Raw genomic sequence first — 24,349 nt, 5'->3', positions numbered from 1 at the left:
CTTAAAACTACTTGACTTGTAGAGATTAACTTCTTTATAGGTTATGTGACCATACAAATTTTGAGTATTATAGCAGAGAACAATAATAAAACATGAATAGATAAGCATTCATAAAAGAGCTGAACTTGAAAACAAAAGGAGCCTATTTATGTAATAAAATGTGAGCTCTAGTACACGTAGTAGAAAAAGACGATTAAAAAGACAAAGGTTCACATAGTTTTGACATATCATCTCTTTAGACACATATACATGTATGTTTATGTCTTTGCAAATTTAAATTAGTACAAGTTTGATCTGTTTCCATTGTCTTTTTCCTTAGTCTTCCTTTTGCCTTCTTACTGTAAATACTGAGGCAACCTACTTGTGTTTAGTTCATGGTGATTAGTGAAAGTACACTATAACCAAGACCTGTAGCTGTACTACTTTCAAGTATTCAATGTGACATTTAGGAACAAACCATAGACCACTTAAACTTGATTGTCCCAGCCAGCCAAATTACTATTTACTCAGGGTTGTAGCAAGGTTGTAAAATGTGGAGCGGCCAAAATACAAATATATGCCCAAATTGAAATAAAGATAAAAACATAACAAATTTCTCAAAAAGTGGCATGGTCATAGCTTCTCTGGCCGCCCGCTTGCTACAGCCCTGTTACAATGTACTTTGGCACAATTGCAGCATAAGTAGACTAACTGATAACAATGGGATAGGCTTAGGTGTAAAGACTGAAACTACATGTTAGGGCTCAGTTTTGATTGGGATCAACAAAGCAAAGGGATATGAACATTTATCTTACTGATCTTGATTCTTGATCAATAAGTAGGTCATTATTCTGCCATTACACAGTGCCTCATTTCAAATATATAGTTTTAGTTTTGGTTTTGGTTTTGGTCACGTGGTTTCCTATTGTCTTGCCTAACCACTTGAATCACAAGATATCGAACTCATTGTTTCTACCTTTTGTTTAAAACTAAACATTTGTGGCAGGTAGTTTCGGTTTTGGTTTCAGTTTCTTATAAGTGGTGTGACAAATAAAATTACAGGATTTTCGAGTTACCTGATCTAAGTATACAAAAGAAATGTTTAAATTTCGCAGTGCAATATTCACGAGCAGAGAAGTCGAACAAAGCAGTCTACATTTGAAAGCATTGATTTAGTTTGAAAGCATTGACAAGAGACTACGAAATTAGCCTAAGCTGATTTCACTGTGAAAATATATAGACCATCGAAATATTTCCACAGACATGACAATAGACACTTGACAGATTATGACTTCAGTGGTATAAACACTATTATACAAATCTCTATTTATGTGCATGTCGCATGACGGAAGATCAATATCATAGAAAGCTGGTTTAAACTGACTTTTATTCAATTTATTTATTGGAGAAGGGAGAGAGAGAGAAAAGAGATAGCCAGGGAAAGAGTTTGTGTGTGTGTGTGGGAGGGGGGGGTAAGGGTAAGGGAGAAAGAGAAACAGAGGGGGGAGAGCATTGGAAGTGGGAAGGGAAGGAGGGGGAGAGGGGAGCTCAAGAGTGGAGTGGAATAATAGGGAAGAGTCGATATCGAGTGTGGGGAGGGGGAGGAGGAGGTTATATATAGGTGGCGGAGGGAACATAGGTAAGAGGTATGGGTGGTACTTTCCGGAGGATAATCTAATTCATAATCAAATCATCTACATCATCATGCATCGCTTTATATTTCAGACAAATAAACAAAACACCCCCCCACCCCTCAATATATATGCACATGATTTCTACATGTAGGCCTAGGAATCGTATATATCCATCCCAACGATGTCTATGCATAACTTATTTTATGGTGTCATGGAAGTGTGCCACCGCGTTGTTAAATATCGATAATGAAAATGTTAGCACAATAGGCTATTATATACGTATGGTTATAGGCCATTATACTTTTGATTATATATACCCTCTTGTGTCCTCCCAGCACAATAGTGTTATGATTGCATACCAGTTCATCTCCACATTTTAATCCCTTGATTTTTGGTTTCTGAACAATAGAGAAACCAAAACTATATATTTGAAATGAGGGACTGGCATGCACTGCAAAGGTTTTCAAAAGTGGGGGCCACGGTCTTAATCCCCGACTGCTCAAATTTTTTTATCTTGCTTCACTCGCCATAATTGGTAACCTCAATTCCCCTCAACTGATTTATACACTCCATGACAATCCAGCCTCATTACAACAAGCCATGTGCAAAAGCATGTTTCTAGACAGAAATGTCCTTTGACAGAGCACAAAAGGAAACTGAGACGAGATGAGAGTCAAACAATTACCAAGACAACTAGACAGATAGAGGCCAGAGACATGGCCAATGCATAAAAAAGTGTGCAAATGTTGAAGAGGAGCTCCTGTAGTTGGTTTTCAATGTATGGAACTGCAGTTATGCAAGGTAAGAAACCTAAAAGGCTAGAAGGGGCCCTGGAAAGTATACTACATGTACATGTAGGTGCTATGCAATTAAACAACTCACAAGAAATAACTACCCCCTTCTTTGGAAGACAATCAACTGAAAATAAATCTGTACATCAACTTTTCAAATTGAAATAGCAACATGAATCCCAATTATATGTTCTTCTACTCTTTTTGTGTCAATAGCTCTTGAATTGCTGTCATAGCGACTATGTGAACGTAATTCAAATTTCACAATATTTTTGCTGAACAAATTAATCTGCAAGAATTTTTTTGTACATAAACATTATGTTCATGTAGCCAGACGTTTCCAGTGATATAAATATCTCAACTTAAAAAAAAAAAAAGTGGGGGATGATGCTGTGGATCACGAAATAAATGCCCTTTTAATATAACCATTGATTGAATAAAATGCTTGCATTGTGTACATACAAATGATACAAAAATAAGTGGTACTAAACTTAAAAACAATTCAGTGAAACTTTTGAACCAGCATGTTTCATTAAAAGGGTCTCCATGGCCACAATACTAGTATTTGGGTTATCAAGGCATAATTATGTGCAGAACATACATGTATCTGGGGGTCTGTTTGCCATTTCAGTAGTTACTGTACATTTGTAGCTATGTAGTATCAGTGTAACCTGAGAATTAGCAATAAAAATGGAAGAATTATAACATAGTATTTATAAACATTGCGCAAAAGAATTAATAAGTACTGTACTCTTTAGCTCTATTGAAATTGGTTGAGAATGAAAGAAATGGTAAAACCTATGTAAGAACTTGTAAGGAAGGGACAAAATCAAAACAAGTTGCACTTTTATGAACTATTCAATGGAAAGCATGGCACTAGTTCTCTTGTTCGAGAACACTTTGTGTACAAATCAATAGGGCATGCAATGGAGCAAACTATTACTAGTATGCTATTACTTTTGAATTTGCATCTCCCTTGGGTTTTTGGATCATCATGTATTTATTTCTTGAACGATTTCGAAGAATGAGGTCTTAAATCCAAGCTAAAAGATACAGCTATTGGCTGCTGGTTCTAATTATGACATATCTGTCTTTGTTTAGCATATACAGGGGTGAATATAACTGGTACCTTAATTCTATTTTGCGCACTGTATACTTAAATTTATAGTTAATTATAGGCCCAACCATCAAGGGCCTAAATACCACAATTAATAGGTTGTACATACATGTAGCAGTTCTGTGTATGAATACCAATTAAAATTAGAGCTAATATAAAAATACCAGAATGAAAATATTAACAACTGGAATTTATTTCGATCAATACAAAAGTTGCATGGGCTATATCATATGAAACACTACCAAATTCACCCACTTGATTTGTTCCGTATTCCCTGGAGTGGAGAACCCTGCCCCTCCCACACCATGAATTTTACAACAGTAAACAATGTATTGCATCAGCTCAGCCTTATGGAAAAATACACCAAAACATTTGTTTATTAAACCTTTTTAATTTACCCCTCACCCTCTCATTCATTTTATTAAAGCACTCACTATATCACTGTTTGAATATTAAGAATTTAATGAGTTACCTACCAGATTTAAGATTTCCTAAAATTCCTATAAAAATGTTCCTGCACCAACAACACCAACTGACCTGCACACCATGCTGGCACACTATGATTTTGCTCACTTGGCCTTGACAATAGTTGGTCAACACAGCTACAAATGACCCCTGTACTTGACCTAAATTGAGTCAACCATACCCTGGATCAAAATGTAAATAATGTCTTTGTTTGTGGAGCAATATTTTTTGGGTCAAATACATTTTCACTGATATATTCTGATCAATGAGTAATAATTAATTTAGGACATGGCAGATTTGAATTTGGGCAAAGTTGTTAAATTTTCAATATTTATACAAAAATAAGATGTCCAATTTAAACAAAAAGTGAAAATATTATAGGTGTAATTTATGGAATAAAAATAAATTATTATTTTCCCCAACAGCTGAGCCAATGCTGCATGGTTTGGCATTTTCCACGTAAAGCTGGTCCAGCTGCTTTGTTACACATTGTTTTATTACAAGCCTACGTGCAGTATCTACTATAAAGTGCAGATTTGTTGTAAAAAACGGCTGAGAAAAAAGTGTGTTTGTGTGTATGGAGGGGGGTGGGGGTATTTTAAATTAAAGTATGAGCCTCACAGCATGGACCCTGATGGTGGGGGTTTGGGGGCAATGCTCCTGGAACTTTGAAGCTCCTGTCATTAGGCCCTTCACAATTAATTCTTAGTTTCCTGTTTCAAGTTTGAAAATAAAGGACGAGGCGACTTTTAATTATTAATTATTAATTATCTATTATTTTCTTTATTTTGAAAATGTGGTCGTGACTATTATCAACAGTCCATTTGGTCAATTTGACTAAGACTACGGATTTAATTATTTTACCTTTATAATTGATTTTTTTACATTAATATTAGCAGGGACCCTACAATGTTCTTGTTTTATATTCATAATCAAAGTTGAGATGATCAAAAACAGATATTAGCAAATAAAAGTAATTACAAAGTCAATTAAAAGATGAAAATACCTAAATAAAAATAAAATAATTAAATATTTTTCCATTCTTGATTTTGGACGCGCGAGGGAAACAGGAAACTAAGGATCAATTGTAATTGGCCTTAACAGAATCTGAGATGCAGAAATAGTGCTAAAATTTGACCCATATTTTGAGAGGGAATAGCATGTTAACACTGAAAAAGCGAATCTCTTCATTTCACAGGGTTCTTCAACTGTTGGATATTGATAAATTGCTTGAAAATAGGTCATAATGATATGAAAAGAGTGTGGTGAAGGATTGGAAAACTATGACTCGGTTACAAATTCATATTATTTTATTGAACTTGAAGATAGATCCTAATTTAATAGTATCAATGTTTCTATGACCAGTTTTGAGGCTTTTAATACACCCAAGGAAGGGATAAAACATGTTTTTTGCCTAAATTTTAACACCTCAATCAAAGAACAAATTGATAATTTGACATGTATCTTGACTTACTTCCAGCAAGTAGTGAAACGAGGACATTACTTTTCCCATATTATTGGGAACAAAACTTAAAGCCATAATTATAACATTTTCATACAAAATAAATTTAGTATTTCTTTGCCATAAAATGCTTGCTTTTACTGTCAGATATAGCCCATTTTAATTGTGAGCCGAACAACTAAGGCAAAGCAAGGAAAATTGGAATTTACTACCAGCGCCGATGTCACCAATACGATCGTGTTATGGTATGATCCTTTGTTGTGTAGATCACCATTCCGCATGCCCGTACTGTGTTATGAACATTGCGTATACGTTCTACGATTATATCCATCGTAATAATAAAACAACGGTTCCCACGTTTTATTCAAATCTCAGATGTTGACAAAACTTAGCACCTAGGGTCTTAATTTTTGCAGGGTATGTTGGTTTAATAAAGTACAATATAATCGTGTAAAAAACAGAATTTGGAAAAATAATGAGGGCGTCCTCCTCAGCAAATGTTATAGTATGGCTTTAATTGTAGATTGTGTACAATTTAAAATGCATACATGTAACCCATTGGACCAATAAAGTAGGACAAATCGCTGTGTTTATGTCAACAGACCAATTAAGTCTCAAGTGTTCCTGTCCACATAGTCCAGGTTTCCTGTTTCTAAGTTACATGGTCATTTAATATGCATACACACTCTTCCACTTCATCTTTATAGTTTAATTGCGCTAAATACCGGTAAGCATTGGCTGCTTCACAAAAACATCTTTTACTCGAAGGTGTTTGAATAAAAATGGTTAAAATCTGAAAATAAAACACTCCAATGTCAAATACAGAGGGATGTCAGTTAATTTAGAGGGTTCAAAACTTGGTCATCCTGATCATGGACTGTAGAAAAATAACAGTCCAAGACCTGATGAGCCACTCCAAAACTAGTAATTAGTCAAAGTCAAGACTACTCATGACTGAGGGGGGGGGGGGATGAGTGGTGAAGCTTCAACATCAAGTAATTGCAACCAAGGGGGGATGAGCAGTGAAGCCACAACATTGAGTCGTGAAGTGGGTGAATACTACTTTTAAAATTTGATAAGTACTACTTTTGTTTCTGTGAGTGTGTCTACTAGTTTCTCTAGTATAATGGGTAATATTGGTACATGGTCTGTTGCACAGATTAATTTTAAAATACCCAAAAATTAAGTTTTTGCTAATACATGTCTTTCTGGTACACCCTGTAGATTTATTCCCAACTTGGTTTATTCAGAAAAAAATAAATCAGAAGTGTGATGCATAAACCATACTGTACCTCAACTGGGTCATGTCAAAATGAGTTGCCTGGGCTTACTAGTCCTCTCATTCTGACATGATCAGATGATAGTTGTCATCCTGTTGGCTTCAGGGGACTGTTAAAGGTGTCAAAGGTTCATTTCAAATTCAATAAGTAGACTATACATACAGACTCATATTTTCATATTCTTGGATAAAATTCCAATGATATTCCTGTCATGCACAGGTATTAAAGGTTCAGAAAGAATCATCATCTATTTGTATATTTGGGGTGAAAAGACTACAAAATCTAGTTCTTCAGGATGGGGTTTGACCCATCATAATTTTCATTTCAGGGTAGGCCTATATATTGCTTTTGTTTTATTTGAAAACAGGGACACATGACTTAAAACTTCTGACATTAAAAAAGCAATATTCACCAAAAATGTGAAGGGGTGCAAAAATAGAATGAAATGGATGCAACTTTTCTAGTCAAGTTAAAAAAAAAGAATAACTTTTCCTATTCCTGGATGGAATAAGGCCTTAGTTTAGAAGTGGGTGAATGATTTTAGTCTCTTCAGAAAATTCCGGGTATTTTTGTATTGGCAAGATTAAAATAATTTTCAACACTTTTATAATTCTTTATAAATAATTTGTATCAGCATGGACTGAACACTGGTACTCAACAAATTAAATGCTGTTCACTACAAATTAAATAATGCTACTATCTTGGTGTAGATTATCCAGCTAGTTCATCCAGCTAGTTTGAAATTAAATCTAATACTGGAACTATTAATTTGCAACTCACTCTGCTGCACTGGTATTTTAAAATAGCAAAATCCTCAAACAAAACATATATTGACATATTGTACATTTCTATGCAGTGCATTAACCTGATCAGAACAAACATGTAAACAAACAAAATAATATGCCAAAAGCATCCAAGTCCTTCAGCTTCTAGCTTTCTGGGTCAGTAGGTTGCAATCAGGGACAGACTTAGGTTTCAGTTTTCTACTGGCCCTCCGGGCCAGTGAAATGTCAAGTCTAGTGGCCCTGCAATAAATTTACTGGCCCAGCTTTTTCAATATGTTCTACTGCAAAAAAAAAAAGACCTTTTTTTTGGTGTTTTTGGGAAAAATCTATATGAATTTTTAATCATTTGTCATGAAATGTGTATATTGCAAATTAAAAAAAAAAAATCAACATTTTATGATATCAGAAGGACATCCTCGTTTTCAAAATGCAATTATTCGATATGTCTGATGTGCTCTCCCACAAAAAATATGTGGAAACTTTGCTATCCGAACCCTTTAAAGTCAAGCAAACCTTAACATTTTAATTTGTTTTGTACTGAATGTACTGAATTATGTAGAGAGTGTAGTCACTAACACAAATTCAGTCAGTAGTCCTGCCTTTTTTAGTTCCAAAAGGTCACAAAGGTTCAAATATGTGTTTTTTGCGGTATCGCTATCATCATAAGATAGAGCACGCAAGAGATTGGAAGTAGTATGTAGGCCTACTATCATCAACGTAAAAAGCAGCCATATATTTCAAACTTGCTAGCAACACAAGAATAACAATACGAAAAATCATAAATAAAGATATAAATTACAGATGACAGATGGAGCAAAAACTGTGTAAATATGGCCATCACTGATTATATCTTTTTGTCTCAAATGTGTTATATATCAGGCTCAAAAATCTAGTGGCCCACCGGGCCAGCATTGTTGGAAGTTTACTGGCCCGACTCAAAATCCACTGGCCCCGGGCCACCGGGCCACCGCTTAAATCTGTCCCTGGTTGCAATTCACATATTTTCTGTTCAAGTTCAAGCTCATGTTCCCACTATTCATACTACACTTCATTCACCTATGCAGCTTGCAATGTTCTTGCTTTATTGGTCAGTAGGTCAACACATCTAGGGTTTAGAGTTATGAAAGTCCCATTGAAATTCAAAGCCCCAGCTATACCAGAGAGAAATAGAACATGCTGCAAGCGGGAAAGCTGCATTTCTCATCGCTTCCCTATCTTCAAAACCTGATACTGTGCTAATGGTATGATTAGCTCAGCTGGAAATGCAATGATATATTGGAAGCAATCTCTATGTTTGTCACAAACCATAATAGATCCAATTCATACATAGTGGTTAAAATGTAAACCTACCTTGGTTGTATTGATGCACTTCAATGCCCCAGTGCCGCATAAGTTAACAATTAAAAAAAAATTACCACTCAGGGGAAGCCTGATGTGACTCCCCACACGTACTACAAGGATTGAGAATGTGCATGTACATGTACCAAGTTTGACGGCTCTGGTGTGCACATTAAACAATTTGATTTGGTTTCGGTTAGAAGTATTTGATGGCCAAAGTCTACTGAACCATATTTGTTTGTTTTCCTTGTATAAGTGTGATATAATCGGGCTAGATCATTCCAAAATAAATAGAACATGTACACATACCAGTAGCTATAGACTGGCAAAGACTTAACGATAATTAACATAATGATTCACTGGTGTTGCTGGTATTCCCAGGCTGATTGGTATTGGAAGCATCCAAAACATTTGGGGCAGGATGTGTACATGAAAATGTGCTGGTGCAATGTACTACATTTTATTTTTTGTACAAGGTGTCCCAATATAATGCAACACAAATGTGACCCCTTTTCTCTCAACATTTAGCATAGTCATTATGATTATATTCATAAAAGTGTACCTTTTTTATAGATTCCTGATGCAAAAATGCTAAAATAGTAATTCTGCATTTTTGAGATATATGACAATACATGTATTGTATTTTTAGGCTTAATTGTTAACTACATAAACTGAAATCGATTGATGCATTATTCATGGATCGACTGGCTGAGTCGACATTTTCCATATAAAGTAACTTCCTAATAATACAAATTACATCATTATTGATGGGCAGTGTTCGAATTTGGGAAAAATAAATGGTTGTCCCAAGTACAACTAGATTACAATTTCTGGTTGTCTGTCTAAGTTTTTGGTTGTCCATAGGCCTACAAATGTGACTTTTGGCTAGATTTATGGTTGTCCGGCGGACAACCGAATCAGTATTTTTGGTTGTCCGGCGACTTTTTTAGTTGTCCCGGGCAACCGGACAACCAAAATTTCGAACGCTGTTGATGGGCCATTAACGGTGTGCCAGAGAGTGATGGACAGGCAACAAATTATTTATCATGCAAAATAAATCAATAAAATAAAATAATTTTGTGACCGACTGACCGTTCTTTTTGAGTGACTGGGAAACCTTAGCAAACAATTATTTTTCCACAGCTTTTAATTAGTCTAGCCATCGTATCTGCATAAATTATCTGGATAAAGGCCTGGACAATACAATATCAACTTGCAGACAAACACCCAGTTTGTATTGACTTTTGGATAAAGGCCTGGACAATTATGCAATATCAACTTCAACTTGCAAACACACTGTTTGTATTGACTTTGTAGGTCATGTCCAAGAGTCAAGTTTATGAGGTGACATGTGATGTCATGACTAGATGTGAAACAGTTCGTTGGTCAATGATTCCAGGGTTGAGAAACAGGAAGGCTCAACTAACAATTATTATATGTGACCGTACAGCACGAATGAGCTGTAAATTCCCTAAATTGTATTCTGAGTTACAGTGTAAAATGTGTATAAAGGTCGTATTCATCGGTAACTTAAGCTGGCGCGACATCTTTCTCATTTTGAAAGTCAAACACCAATCAATAATCCTATTGTTGAAGTGGATAATAAGCGTCTACCTTAAATGGCTATAGAATTTTTAATAGCGCTGGTCTTTGTTTGTTTTGGCTAAATCCTGTTCAAGTGGTGGGTTACCAGGCAAAGTATTTTGTATAGGTATGTATATTAACCAACAATTAACAATGAGAGAACTTTCTTAAACCGCGTTGACTTGGGGATGATTTGAAATGACCACTAATTTAGACTGTTTGAAATTTATTGCCAGCAATGTGGAAAAAGAGACACCTGTAGAAACGAGAGAAGCTACCATTTTGTTGAAGGAGAAAGTTTAACAAACCATAACCCCGCTTCTGGATATCGTTTGAAGTCAAATGATATACCATTTTAAAGCTTATGATGTGTATTTTCTAAACACAAAATAAAACAAAATTGACCCGGGGGAGGATTTTACGGCTCATTCCCCGTGTACGGTCACATATATGTGTATGTGTAGTATATGATGACATCTTGAGATGTCACGCTGGACAAACTCCATTCACTGTCAGAGGAGGATTGTGGGTGTAAATGCAATGAAGCAAATAAAAATGTAATCAATACAGCACTGATTTGCTAAGAATTGAACAGGGCACCTGTCTTATCAAATCACTTTAATACCTCTTTGAAAGTGACTGGTGTCATCGAAGTTTACAAAATAATTAATAATAGCATGTTTCTATCGAGCATCCCAAATTTTTCAAATGAAATTATTCAGTGGCTAATGGGTAATTTCTATTGTGGACTTTTATTCAGAAAATACAAGCTGCTGTGGCCAGATCATTACACTTATGGGTGAAAGCAATCTCTTAGCCGATATATTCCAGATAATGGATCCCAAAAGAAACACACTAAATGTGACACATTGTGAATTACCGTTTTCAAAATTCAGGTGCTCAACAATTATTATTCTTTGCCACACAGAGATTATGTTCTGTTCTTTAAAAACTTGTGCCAAATCAGATAGGACTACATGAGAGGCAAATAAGGTTAATAACATTGAATTTATATAGTGTGATTCTACTGAGCCCATTAGCAACGCAATTGTGTTTTTATCCACCCTGTCAGATTGGATGGAGTTTCTATTGGCATTCACCAGAATAATTTGCAGCTATACTTTCCTCCCTCATGAAGGAAAATTTCAGTGGTGAACTCGCGCCATTATTCAACAATAAATAGCAGGGAAGGTCAGTTTCTATTGAGCAGAATTAATCCTGTATCCATCTTTTTACCAGTAAATGGTCGTAGAAACAACTAATTAAGTCAGTATCATACAGGGTTGTTTGATTTAAATCACGCTGATTTAAACCGTGATCACTCGATTTAATAAAAAAACATCACTGATTTAAATCAACTTTTCCCATTTCTTACCATTTTTGATATTAAAATGGAAGTTAGTTTCTTGCTTAAATTGACTATTTTACTTCATTCTTAATGCTTCTACATCTTTCCAATTAAAATACCTCTATAATGTCACTTTACATGTATCTATTGCTAAAAATTCATATTCAAGGTGCAGAATTCAACAGGTTTGTTCCCCATGATTTTACCAAATTTTTTTCTTTTAAATTTTCACATGTAAAAACATGTTTTGATTTTTTGTAAATACCTGGTAGGATTGTGCATGTGACTAGCATTCCACTGGTACTCTTTTGACTTTATCATGGGGTATAGCAGTTCTTGGAAGAAAAAAATCGATTTAAATTAAAAAATCAGATTTTTTGATTTTTTTTAAAAATCAAAAAATCAACAACCCTGGTATCATACCCTGCAAGTGATACTGAAAAGCAACCTACTACAGTAAATTGTCACATCGTGGTTAATGCTTGGCGAGTTTGTCTGTACTGACATTTGTAGCTACACACAAATTGAATGGAGTTTTACATTTTCAACACTGCCGCTTTCTTCCTTTATGCCAATTTTTCATATTATGGAATTACCTAATGACAATTCTATTAACTTATCATTCACTTTTCAGCTATTCCTAAACATTCTAATGTTTTACGTTTTATACACATGCACATGAGAGTGAGGAGGTACCATAAAGTTATACACTTGATATCCTTCTCTGCTGTCAACCTAAATTCATGACGTTGAAATCAAATAGGCCCACACCCATGAACATGATCAAACCAGTTTAGAATAACTGGGACAATAACAGATGGCCTCTTGAAGAACACTCCACATACAAATGTACTCAAGCTGTTCTTTTACTGTAAACAGTAAACACAACATATTAAATTTTCATCTTCATGTAATTGTGTAAGCATTCAAAATGTCACACACTACAAATGGGCTGTAATGTTGCAATTTAACATGATGTTCTTGCTGCTTGTTTGCAAGGTAGTAAAATCAGTGGGAAATCCTGTGTTTTCTATAGTTTTTAGAGAGGTTCAATGAGCCATATCTCAAAACAAGCTCTACCGACAATTTGTGGTGGTTTTTTAGTGTGCAGCTAAGGCCTGTGGGTTGGCATCATGCACTAATAAATCCCCCTCAATTTTTGAATTTTGGATGGTTACAAATATCAAACACCAGTTTTATGACCTGACTTTTCCCTTGTTGCAGTTTGTGATGCATATATGTATGAATTGTGTCAAACCCAAGTACAATAGAATTTCTGATATAATTGATATCTATGAGTGATTTCTTCCAATCAAAACTAATACACAGCCAATGGCAAAGACACAATAAAAACCTAAAAAACAAACTGCTATTTGCAGCAGATCTATGCTCCCACTATTATAAATGAAGCTCACACAAAACCTGAAGGAAAGTAGAGGAGTCTGTCTATAAACCTGTAAAATTAGGGGTTACTGGTCTTACTGCAGGGGTGACTCGCTTTTTGCCAATTTTTTTACTCGCTTTTTTAACTTTCACAAACTTTTCTCTCCTGTGGCACCATTTGAATAGTGTGGGTAAGTGCGAATTGCTGCCAAAGTGGCCAGCTAATGTCAGTTACTCTATTGCGCTAATATTTCAAATGGTACTATACTAAACTGAACCAGTGATATAATAGGAATCCACTTATTTATGTCAATTAGGGACCATTCACAAACACTTGTAAGGGGGGCCCTGATGCAAAAATATTTCATCACAAAAATTTTTCAGGCCCCCCTCTTTACAGACCTCAAAAATTTCAGGGCCCCCCTTTTTGACATGAAAATTATGGGTCAACCCCATAGAAAAGCATATTAACTTAATTTTTCCAGGAAAATGTGTGGTCATTTTTTTCAGGGCCCCCCAGTCAATGAATTTTGAAAAACAGCAGGTGTGCTACAAATCGCACTTCTGGAAATAGTCAGGCGAGCTACATGTGTGCTGTTAATTGCACTCGGTAAGGATTTTAGGTGTGCTATCATTTGCACTTGGTAAGAAGTTTAGGTGGGCTATTGCACTTGATATTCAGATAAGAAGCATTGGTGTTGAATGTGGGACTACAATGTACATGTACAGGTGGGCTTACTCCATCCCGTCTGCCTCGGTTTTTTCAAACCCCATTACATCATTATTTTTACACAGCGGGAAAAAGTGGGCAATATGGGAAGCTCCTTGCCGGGAAACAAGAGCTATGGGGGGGAAAAAAGAGAAAAAAAATTTAGGAAAAGTTGTCCAAATATTCTTTAAATATAGGGCCTACCCTCTTTTCACCAATGTAGTGTAGCACTGGACGCCCAGTTATACTCACAAGGACAGGTTATCCCCGCGTGCGTCTACTATTGCCCATCTTCAAAAATCCTATGTGAATACAAGTACGGTACATGTACAAAAACATGTGCTACAGACAACACAATCTAGCGGAAGCTCACACAGCATTGCATAGGGAATCCCATTCATTAAGCTTGTAGGTTTTCCACGTCTTGTACTGGACCCATTTGTTCTTTTTGTCCGCCATGATGAGTAGTATAAACAGATATTTCTATCGGCAAACCTCGGTACAATTTTATCATACCTCTACACTCACCGCTGACAGATCACACGTGTGTAGGTCATGTCAAAATATTAAATCAGCCTTGTTCAGCTTCTAAATAATTATACAGTTCAGTTGAATGCATAAACATTACCACATTTACTATGGTGGTCAATGGCATGTCACGTCTTTGTTGTGACATGAACAGCACGTTATCATATTTCGGTAGCGTGACCTCACAAGAAAGGTCAGCTAACTTACATATTAAATTGTCGAAAATGGCCAATCAGCGAGTAGAAAAGATATTGTTTGGGTTGTCACCTTTGTAAAGACCACGACGTAGATTTATTTTATGCAAATTACTTTCGGGAACCGCTGCAACTTTGGAAATTCAAAACTCCTTGAGGTGACAAGGTGCGCTATAAATCGCACTCGGTAAGGTGATTTAAGGTGGGCTCTATGCGAGCGATCGCACTTGCGCGCCTTAAAATGCATTGACTGGCCCCCCCCCCTAGGAGGGTCAACAATTTTCAGGGCCCCCTTTTTGCATCAGGCCCTCCCTAACAAGTGTTTATGAACGGTCCCTTAACATGAATACTTCAACTTGACATCAAAAATGGACTTACCTTTCTCAGAGGCATCGGTCACAATAATTGGCAGAATCACACTCTATGTTTCAGACAAGTATGATAGTTCTTGTATCAATGATCTGTGATCTAATAAACATGACTAATCATGCATAGTTCTACGTGAATACGAAATGTGGTACATTGAACTAGATCTTTATCAAATTACTATACTTTAAGTTGGCATAAGGTCACATAGGCCTACAAATTATTCACGTAAAACATGTACTGAACATATGATGTAAGTAAATAAAACATTGGTATACAAACAATGTGGTGCCATATCTTTCACAAGGATTAGCCTAACAGAAATCAGAAAACTATTGGCATAAGGCCATACTATTCACGTAAAACATGTACTGAATGTAGGAGGTAAATAAATAAAACATAGGTATACAAACAATGTGGTGTTGTTTTCACCATTTACAGTCTATGGTTTCAACATAGATCCTGGAGAGATATTCTCCTGGTTCTGCGGTTTCATATTCATCACTGCTGAGTGACAACTCATTTGTGTGTTTGACTGGTGATATTAAAGCAAGCTATGTTTGCAACCTGGTGCAAACATTTCAAACCAAAATAAAATCATGAACTTCTGGTATTGCATTTACATTTTATCGTAATAAAAATTTAATTTTCAGAACTTCTCAGTGAAATTTGTACAGATGGTATTTACTACTCCATTTACACGATTGCTTGACCTATTAGGTCTAGGCATCTTAAATAAAAGGAACACTTTGTTTGTTTGTCTGTATGTTTGTTATTTGTTTGCTTGCCTGTGCTTGGAGTAATGAACTTGAGTTACAGGAGTTATAGGAGTTGCTGTTTTAGTGTGCATGTTCTCATCATTGATGGTTTGGTGGACTGTCATGTAACATGGATGTAAGCATGATCCTAAAAATGCCTTGCACAGTGACCCAAACTAATTACTTACAAGACATCTTCTACAAAGAGGCTGTCTTTCCCTTTTAAAGGGAATTGTTATTCATCTTCAGTCATCAATGGCCAGTGTGTGGTATTTGGAGGAAAAGTGTTGTCAGTTGACAAGATTATTGACAACACAAATGCCAATATTATAACACTACATGTACATTAATAGTATCAACAATACAACTGGTGGAAATAAGACCTTTTATAATGTTTAAATTCAGAACTGTATTTACTAAAAAAAATATTTATAAATAAATCACACCATTTTGGTTTAAAAAGCATTTCAACACAAAAAGGAAAATCATGATTTTTACCTGCTTAGGCTGCTTCTGCATTTTTCCAGAGCTTTTCAAGATGAATTCCTAATGGCGCACGTGCCATGATCTACATGTACATTATCAATTAGCAGGTGCCCGATAACCCATTAGTGTGTGTAAATTAATGCCTTACTTGACCAATTTACAAACAGGTCAGTCAGCTTAGCTTTATGGGTTGTTTGCATTGAAGACACAATCAATGGGTAGTCAAATGGAAATAAATCAATTGCGCTCAATTGTGATAGCAAAGGTATTGAAACAGGTCTTATTTCACTGAACGATGACCATATGACTGCACTCAGGTTAACAGTAAGTGCTGCTACAGATTCTGAGTATTAGACGTAGAATATCTGATGTAACATATCTAAGTTATCTATTCCCATTATATTTCTAGTAATGTTTATATTATAATGAATGTTTGATTATGTAAAATTGATAACATATTTCTGCCAGATATACTACGTAACATATAGATTTTACGTCATCAAACATTTGTCAGAACTTATACATGTACTTCAAACAAATGTTTGATGATGTAAAATCTATGTTACGTAGAATATCTGGTAGAAATATGTTATCAATTTTACGTCATCAAACATTCATTATAACATAAACATTACTGCCAGAAATAGAATGGGAATAGATTAAATAACATAGATATGTTACATCAAATATTCTATACGCCTATCCACTAAAAAGTCTGTAGGGTGCTTAATATAAGGCCTGCTACATATTTTTATTCGACATAGAATGCTACATGTCTTTATTAAAATCTATTCCCATCCATTCTATTTCCAGTCATGTTTACTTCCAACGAATGTTTGATGACATAAAATCTATAATATATTTCCACCAGACATTCGACAACAAATATAATTGATTTTACATCAAAAAACATTTGCTAGGAGATAAAAATAAATTAAATCAGATTGAATAACAAACTTGTTGAATAAATATTCTAGGTTAAATATTTAGAGTATATATGGCCCTTAAAATGTGACAAAACTGCAAATTCACTTCAAAATATTTCATGAGATAAGTAATAATAATGTGATCTCAGGGCTAGAACAATAGTAAGCTTTTCTTTCACCTTGTTTTGACACTGAAATCCTAGTACATGTAAGCAAAGATTTTTGTTATTGGAGTGAGCGACTATTTAAAAAAAATGAGCTCACATCTCCATCTCCACAGTCGGCATAAACAGATAATATTTCAAATCAAATATCGCCCATGTCCTGCCCTAACATTTGAGAGCATTATTTCCATGAAGAAGCACTCGGTGGAGTGGTTTAATTACTATACACACTGCAATGATATAGCAACTTTGCCACTTCTGTTGCTTGGTTTACAACACGTTTTGCTTCCCCAACCATGATATTACTAGCTATATACAGGGTGTCCAAGTCTCTACCATTTTGAACTATCATATCTTTGACAAGGATTAGCCTTGCAGAAATCAGAATACATGTGGAAAGAGTAACATCATACAATAATTTTGATACCAAACATGATACATTATTATCCTTCCTTATTACAAGACCAATAAAAAATACACCTCAAATGCAACTCATACAAGTTTCCATGGTGCTGGTAAAGAATGTGTTTCTCGATCATTGTCAATCCTGAAATTGTATTTTAAACTTTGCTTTTCATATTCTCTAGTCTCTACAAGTGAAATTTTAACAAAAAACATTATATTATTTTGTTATGATATGGTTGATGATGATAGATTGAAAATGAAATAATTTCTTATAGAATGTTCAATCAAACAATGGGTATATGCAAATAGCACTTTCACTCCTTGCCCTGGTCAATGACAATGAAGCGCCAATGGAAGATAAAATTTGACATTTAAATCAATATGCCTAGACTTTGTAATTGTCTTGATGGAAAAAAACTTATTGTTTTTTGGGGGGCTTGCAGTTACAATGAGGAGATTGACACTTTGCTCAATGTTGACCACCCCATCTTTCCTCGTCCACTGCAAACTATTGAGAGCTATATCCAGGTGGAGTCGTGTGATAGAGCAGAGAATGATTATTGAAGGATGGGATATTATACATTTCATTTCTGCATAAAATTAAAAGTTTATTTATTATTTCTGTAGGTTAATATATATGTAGAATTTGGTGTCAAAATAAATTTTAACTTGAGTTTTCTCTATGCAAATTAATACAGGTCTTCATATTTGCTGCTGATTGTTGAACACTAGTTATTAAGATTCAAAATGGTAGGGACTTTTGGAACACCCTGTACATGTACACTGTGTGTATAGGAAGCACATAAATTTCATTTTTGGAGTTAACTTTCAATAAAATTGTTTCATGCTATCATGCCTAAATTTCATTTATCTGTTTTATCACAGGCAATGTGAAGTCAGTGCAGAACAATCTTATTGTCATTTGAGACCATGTTCCCAGACCAAGTTCCCATCAATCCATCCATAATTCATGCAAAGAAACAGCCATCTTCCTTTTGGCACCCTTTTTCATAGCCTATGATTATTACAATGTATCATACAGCCTCGCATATGATAATATTAGCACATCCAAAATATTACAAGTTTGAGAGTGATATGATATATAGATACAGTAAAGAATTTTGCTTACTTTCTGATATCCATCCCATTTCCCAATACTGGGATACAACTGACATCAGTACCACAAAGAATTCAACCATAGTATGTCCCTTGCCATACTGGTGTGATGGTTCCTCACAATGCATCCTCATATTGCTTACAATCCAAGGAACATGTCATCAAACTTTGTCAGAACAACATCACATGTGACTCAGTCCAATTGATGAGTTTTTGCCAAGTTGAAATTTTAAAAGCTGATGGAAGTTGCAAGCCTTATTACCAGATTTAAGCTTGGTTTAATTGTCCCAGTTGTCTGGTGCACTGCCACTAAGTTATCTGGTATATGATAGCCATCTGGCACTCATTCTGCATTCAATTCTCACCAAATGTTTCAACAACTATTCCTCTATCTATGCTCTATTGAAATCCAGAAGTTGAGATTCGAACCCTTCCCACCTCTGCGAGTAGGTTAGTCCATGTGGAAACCACAGACCTCAAAGACCGGGGAAATAAAAGTCAGCCGATGCTGAATTTGCATAGAATTGTTAAAGGATATTATATTCACTTCCGTGATCTATATCTGTAGTATCATCTACTGTAGCTTACTGTCTAATTACCCTGGAAGAAATGTCACTTCCATTCCAGGGCAGGGTCTAGATACAGGGCCATATTCCTGCACATATGCCTACTACATACAGAACTATCCAATTCTCACTTCTAGTAAATCACAGTTCAATCACACAAAGCATGAAGATGGTAGTAAGCAAGCAGAAGACACAGCTGCATCATGGGGAAGATATGATTATTTTCCATCCATGCATTCTATCTTCACAATTTTTATGAAACATTTCAATTTCACAAAACAAAAGAAACAATTATCTTGAAGGTTCTTTAAAGAAATCAGAAGGCCAAATGGAGAAATACAATGTCTTGATCAAACATATTAAACCTAGAAACTAAGATAATATACATTTACAATGCCATTGTAAACAATGGATTAAGTTATTTTCCATTGACACACTTTCCAAAGAACGCATGTGACTAACTACTCACATGGCATAATATAAATATGTATGTCATTCACAGTGGCGGTGCCAGGAATTTTTTTCAGGGGGGGGCATTGAGGGGAAAAGTGGATTTCAGGGGGAGGCAAATCAACAAATTTTGCACAAAATTACCGCAAAAGGTGAACATTTTCGTAATTTGGGTTTTTTACTGGGGGGGGCAACAGGTGGGGCATTTGCCCCCATGCCCCCCCGTGGTGCCGCCACTGGTCATTCACTATTTTATGCTAGATTTGATGAGTTCTAGAAACAGGCTTTGTGCAGGTAAGTAAAGAATTAAAACAGCAAACAACATCATTGCACTTCACAGAAAGCTGCTAACCAGTTTAGCCTCCGACTCTTAAACCATTTAGTACCAATCAGGGTTGTAGCTCTAGAAGTGCAGAACCCTAATCATTATATAGAATAATGCCAGGTTCATGCCACTCCCCTTCGCACACACACATGTTTCGTTGTAATCAACAATTACGTGGAATTACATGATCTCCGCGATAAAAAACCTTCACACATAAATTCGGTCAAGTTAGATTTTGTTCAACTCAGTGAATATTCACCTGTGATAAAAGTTTCTGATTGGCAGCTTGTTAGGTCCAGGGATTGATTTCTCAACTGAAAGCTGTCTACAAAACTTTTTTCTTTAGAAGTGGAGTACGAAACAAGTTTAACTATATGGTAGATGGAAATATTACCAGTAAGTTCCTTGTCCAGCGGACTGTCAAGCTACAGTAGCTCAATTTTTCCACAAGAACATAATAATCACACTGCCAGTACCAGCTCACCACTGGCGTGCCCAGAATCTTTTCCTGCAGGGGGCTACATGTAAGCCCCCCGCACAGATTTTTGCGGGGGGCTTAATGGCTAAAATCGCCAAAAACTGCTGATTTTACATGATTTTTAATAAAGTGCAGGGGGCTTTAGCACCCAAAGCCCTCCCCTGGACATGCCACTTCTCACTTTCTACTTGTACCATCATGCCAGCTTCAGAGTCTAAAGCCTTACCGATTGATCTATCTGGTCATAATCTGGACTACTTCTGCTGCACATTAAATTGTATATATCCTCAAGTTGACTTTTGAATCTTGGACCACAAAAGTTCTTACCCTATATAACTGCTTAGTTTGCACCAATTGCAACGGCCCTTTGAACATGCAGAGTTTTGCCACAAACTTTAAGTGTTTCTAATGACTATTAATGTATAGTTTAGCCACCCCGATAAATCAATGTTTTATCAAAACAATATGCCCGATTTGTTGCTAACAAAAGGTATATTGATCAGTTGTACTTTGCCCTAAACAATTAATCAATTTAAAAATATGCTCAGAGCATTTCATAATTTCAAGGAAAATTCTTTCTTTGACCATACTTGGTCATACTTGTTCTGTTTTGGATTGTGTCATCTGCATCCCGATGCCTGAAGTGTGGGTATACATGTAGCACTGACAGCAAGATCCCAAGCACTGAGCAGCCTCAGCTTGCTTATGGATATGGTATTTAGCAGTGGTTCTACAGCTACCCAAGTCATTGAATCATAGGTCTAGTTTTGGTATGATGTGATGTAAGCCAAACCTTGACAATGTATGATCAATAACACAACATAATCTCATCTCAATCTTTGCCCAACTTATATAACTTTGTTTATAACCACAGCATTATCATTATGCATTCTAAAATCAAAGGAACAAATGAGTCAAACCAGAAATTAATGGGTTTGTCTGTCCTACACCAAAGCCCTCTGACAAATCAAGAGATATGAGTATGAAGTTATGAGGGAACATGAAGTGCATTGTTTCTAGTAGCTTATGTTCTGAGCCCACTTCCTCAATAACCTTATCAATATCATGCTTATATTAACCCTAACATGGCTAGGTACTACAAAATACCATGAGAATAACCACTGCGCATGCATGAATCCCACATGATGTTATCATGCAATCACCCTAAGTGCTATGCTTATGGAATCGCTGGCCGCCTGGCGTGGCACGTGAGGGGTCTAAGGTTCGAATCACCCAATGGTGCTTGTTCATCTTCTCTCCTTTTTCCTTTCTTAACTACTGACAGCAAAAAAGCAGTGTTCAGTGTTAGGGATAATCATGAAACATAGGCATTGCTAGGACTTTTTCAGAGGGCTGGGGGACAAACAGGGGCCAGACAACTATCAAGCAGGGGGGAACATGACCTGTAGACCCTCTTTGAGGCACTCGCCCTTTTTAGCCAAGTCCTGTTGTATGGGATGAAAATCCGGGGAGGGGACACTCAAACCCAATGTGTTTATCATCCTCAAGCAGCAATTTAAGGAAAAGGGGACTGATTTCACCCAACATCTCAGACTGTGTTTAGGGGTCCCAATATCGGGATCCCATGGTAGGCCAATACATGTAGAACAATTGACCTGAAAATAACTGTTTTATGGTAGGCATATCAACGAAAGTTTGATAGGCTCTTTTTTTCTTGGCACATTTAATCTTGAATTTCACAAACAGTCCAGCAAAATCTTCATCCAAAACAGTGGTCAGTGAAGAGGGCCCATTTTTCCTTTTCAAAAAAGTCAGTGATTAGGGTTGGTATGTTCACATGAGTAGGTCAGTGTGTTAGGTTGGAAATGTGAGGGCCTGCTCCAGGATGGTAACAAAACAAACCCACCATGTTTGCTTCCTACATGATCCAAAAATAAAACTGAACACTGGTTTTTTAAACCAAACTTTAATCAAGGGTGTGAGAGGCCTCAGACCAAAAAAGCTGAGAATTACTAAAAAAAAAGCTGAGAAACAGCGTAAAAGCAGGGTAAAAACATCAAATATGGGCTGAAAATAAAAGAAAACATGTAAATGTTAGCAATAAAAAAAAGCTGAAATCAGCTTAAAAGCTGAAATTTCACACCCCTGTTGAATGAAAACAAAATGCACCAGTACTGTCCAAAGTAGTTTTCTTATTTTAAGATTTTAATAAAAGCTTAGTTTATATTTCTATTTTCTTCCAATGCTGCCCTTGGGCATGTGAATGCATTATTGTTAATTTATGATCAAACCAGTGCATCACTGCTGAATAATAAAATCAGTTATTGCATGAAAATAATCAAATTTTAGTAAATTTTATTATTTGCAATAGGTAAATGGGATGAAAAGGCTACAATAATAGATTTTTAATATTATAAAACCAGGAATAAAATTTTAACAAGAGACAGAAAAATTACCATCCTTTGCTTCATTTAATAAGAGTCAATAAAGCAAAGCAAAGAAAGACCAGCTGACTGACATCAGAGTCAATTTTCCCCTTTAAATTCAAGATCTGTTCCACAAAGACTAACATAAAATCAATTGCAATATGATTGTACTTGTATACACTGCTTAAAATCGTTTATCGCTTTCATGAAATACGTAATATATTTCCTTGTAACCATTTTGGCATGAAGCCAACCTCTAGTTTCTTTCCGTTTTTCCCCTTGTTATAATTTCCACAACAGCCGTGCAGCGGCGGCAGTAGTGGCGGACAAAATCGATCACTGTCACATGGTTTTTGAGACTATAGTCAGAGGCAATTGCAAGTCTCTGTGCTGGTGAAGTGTTCCCTACACATCCTCTGGGTATGCAATTCATCCACTACATGTACACAGTCATACACACAGCTGTACTTCGCTATTACGTCAATTCACTTGGTTTTATACAGAATTCAACAGAGATGTGTAGATCCCCTCAATAGAGCTTTGATTTCAATTTCAATGTAGGATTTTATCTAATACTAAGTACTATGTTTTTGATCGCCTTCCTGCTTAACTCTTCAGCAATATTGCTTACAATGTAAACAATATTGGTAATATTACTATTGAATTATACATCTCAAATGTAAAAATGCAAGCAATAAAAATGTCCTGCGTAGATGTAATGATGCAGTATAAATTTGTGTTTTAGATGAATGTCCTAGATCTGTGTAGCTTCAATGGATTTCATGCTATTGCTATGTATCCCATTATCATAAAAGGTCCACGGTTCATCAGTTTGACCCCCTGTGTGATCAAACATTAGTTCTGAGTTTCAGGCTCTGTAGCAATGTCTCCATTTGACAGCAAGAATGGAGTGAGGTGTGCATGGGGGGATGTTTACCCTGCATGTGTTTGCCAGCAAACGAGGACACACTCGTACTTCACGTTTTAAACCGTGGACCACTCTGCAATGGGGGACCGTCCTCGGTTTCTGGAGGTCTGCAAACGACCGCAAATGCATGCATAATGTATACCGTATTTCGTCAAATAGTCGCCCCCCTCAAATAAACGCCCCCACCACTTTTTTTCAACCAAGATGTTTCAAAACTTGCGATATTTCCATGCTATCTTGTGTAGTAAGCTTACCAAGTTGCTCACATGGTTGATAATAGCAGCAATAAATGGTGAAAATCTGCATCGGCAACCCGGAAGTGAAGCAAAAGTCAGTGTCAAAAGTTCATAGTTCGTCATTTTAGCGTGACTTTTAAGCTTACCTAATGATTTTAACG

At 36.0% G+C, this 24,349-nt stretch overlaps 1 protein-coding gene across 6 annotated transcripts in view; it reads right to left on the bottom strand.

Moving 5' to 3' along the window:
- Positions 1–24,349, bottom strand: part of LOC140155143 (calcium/calmodulin-dependent protein kinase kinase 1-like) — a 122,221-nt gene that overhangs the window by 68,922 nt on the left and 28,950 nt on the right. For 3 of the 6 annotated variants that reach the window (XM_072177863.1, XM_072177864.1, XM_072177866.1), the window contains exon 1: positions 18,832–18,967. The exons of the other annotated variants lie outside the window; for them this stretch is intronic. In XM_072177863.1, coding sequence (XP_072033964.1) covers positions 18,832–18,952 — 121 coding nt within the window. In that variant the 5' untranslated portion in view covers positions 18,953–18,967. Of the gene's footprint in view, positions 1–18,831; positions 18,968–24,349 lie in introns of those variants that run through there. 6 annotated transcript variants of the gene reach the window in all.

This window comes from Amphiura filiformis, chromosome 6 (assembly GCF_039555335.1).
Source record: "Amphiura filiformis chromosome 6, Afil_fr2py, whole genome shotgun sequence".
Lineage (NCBI taxonomy): Eukaryota > Metazoa > Echinodermata > Ophiuroidea > Amphilepidida > Amphiuridae > Amphiura > Amphiura filiformis.
Note: the sequence above shows the minus strand (reverse complement) of the source record. Positions and strands in the feature narration are given on the sequence as shown.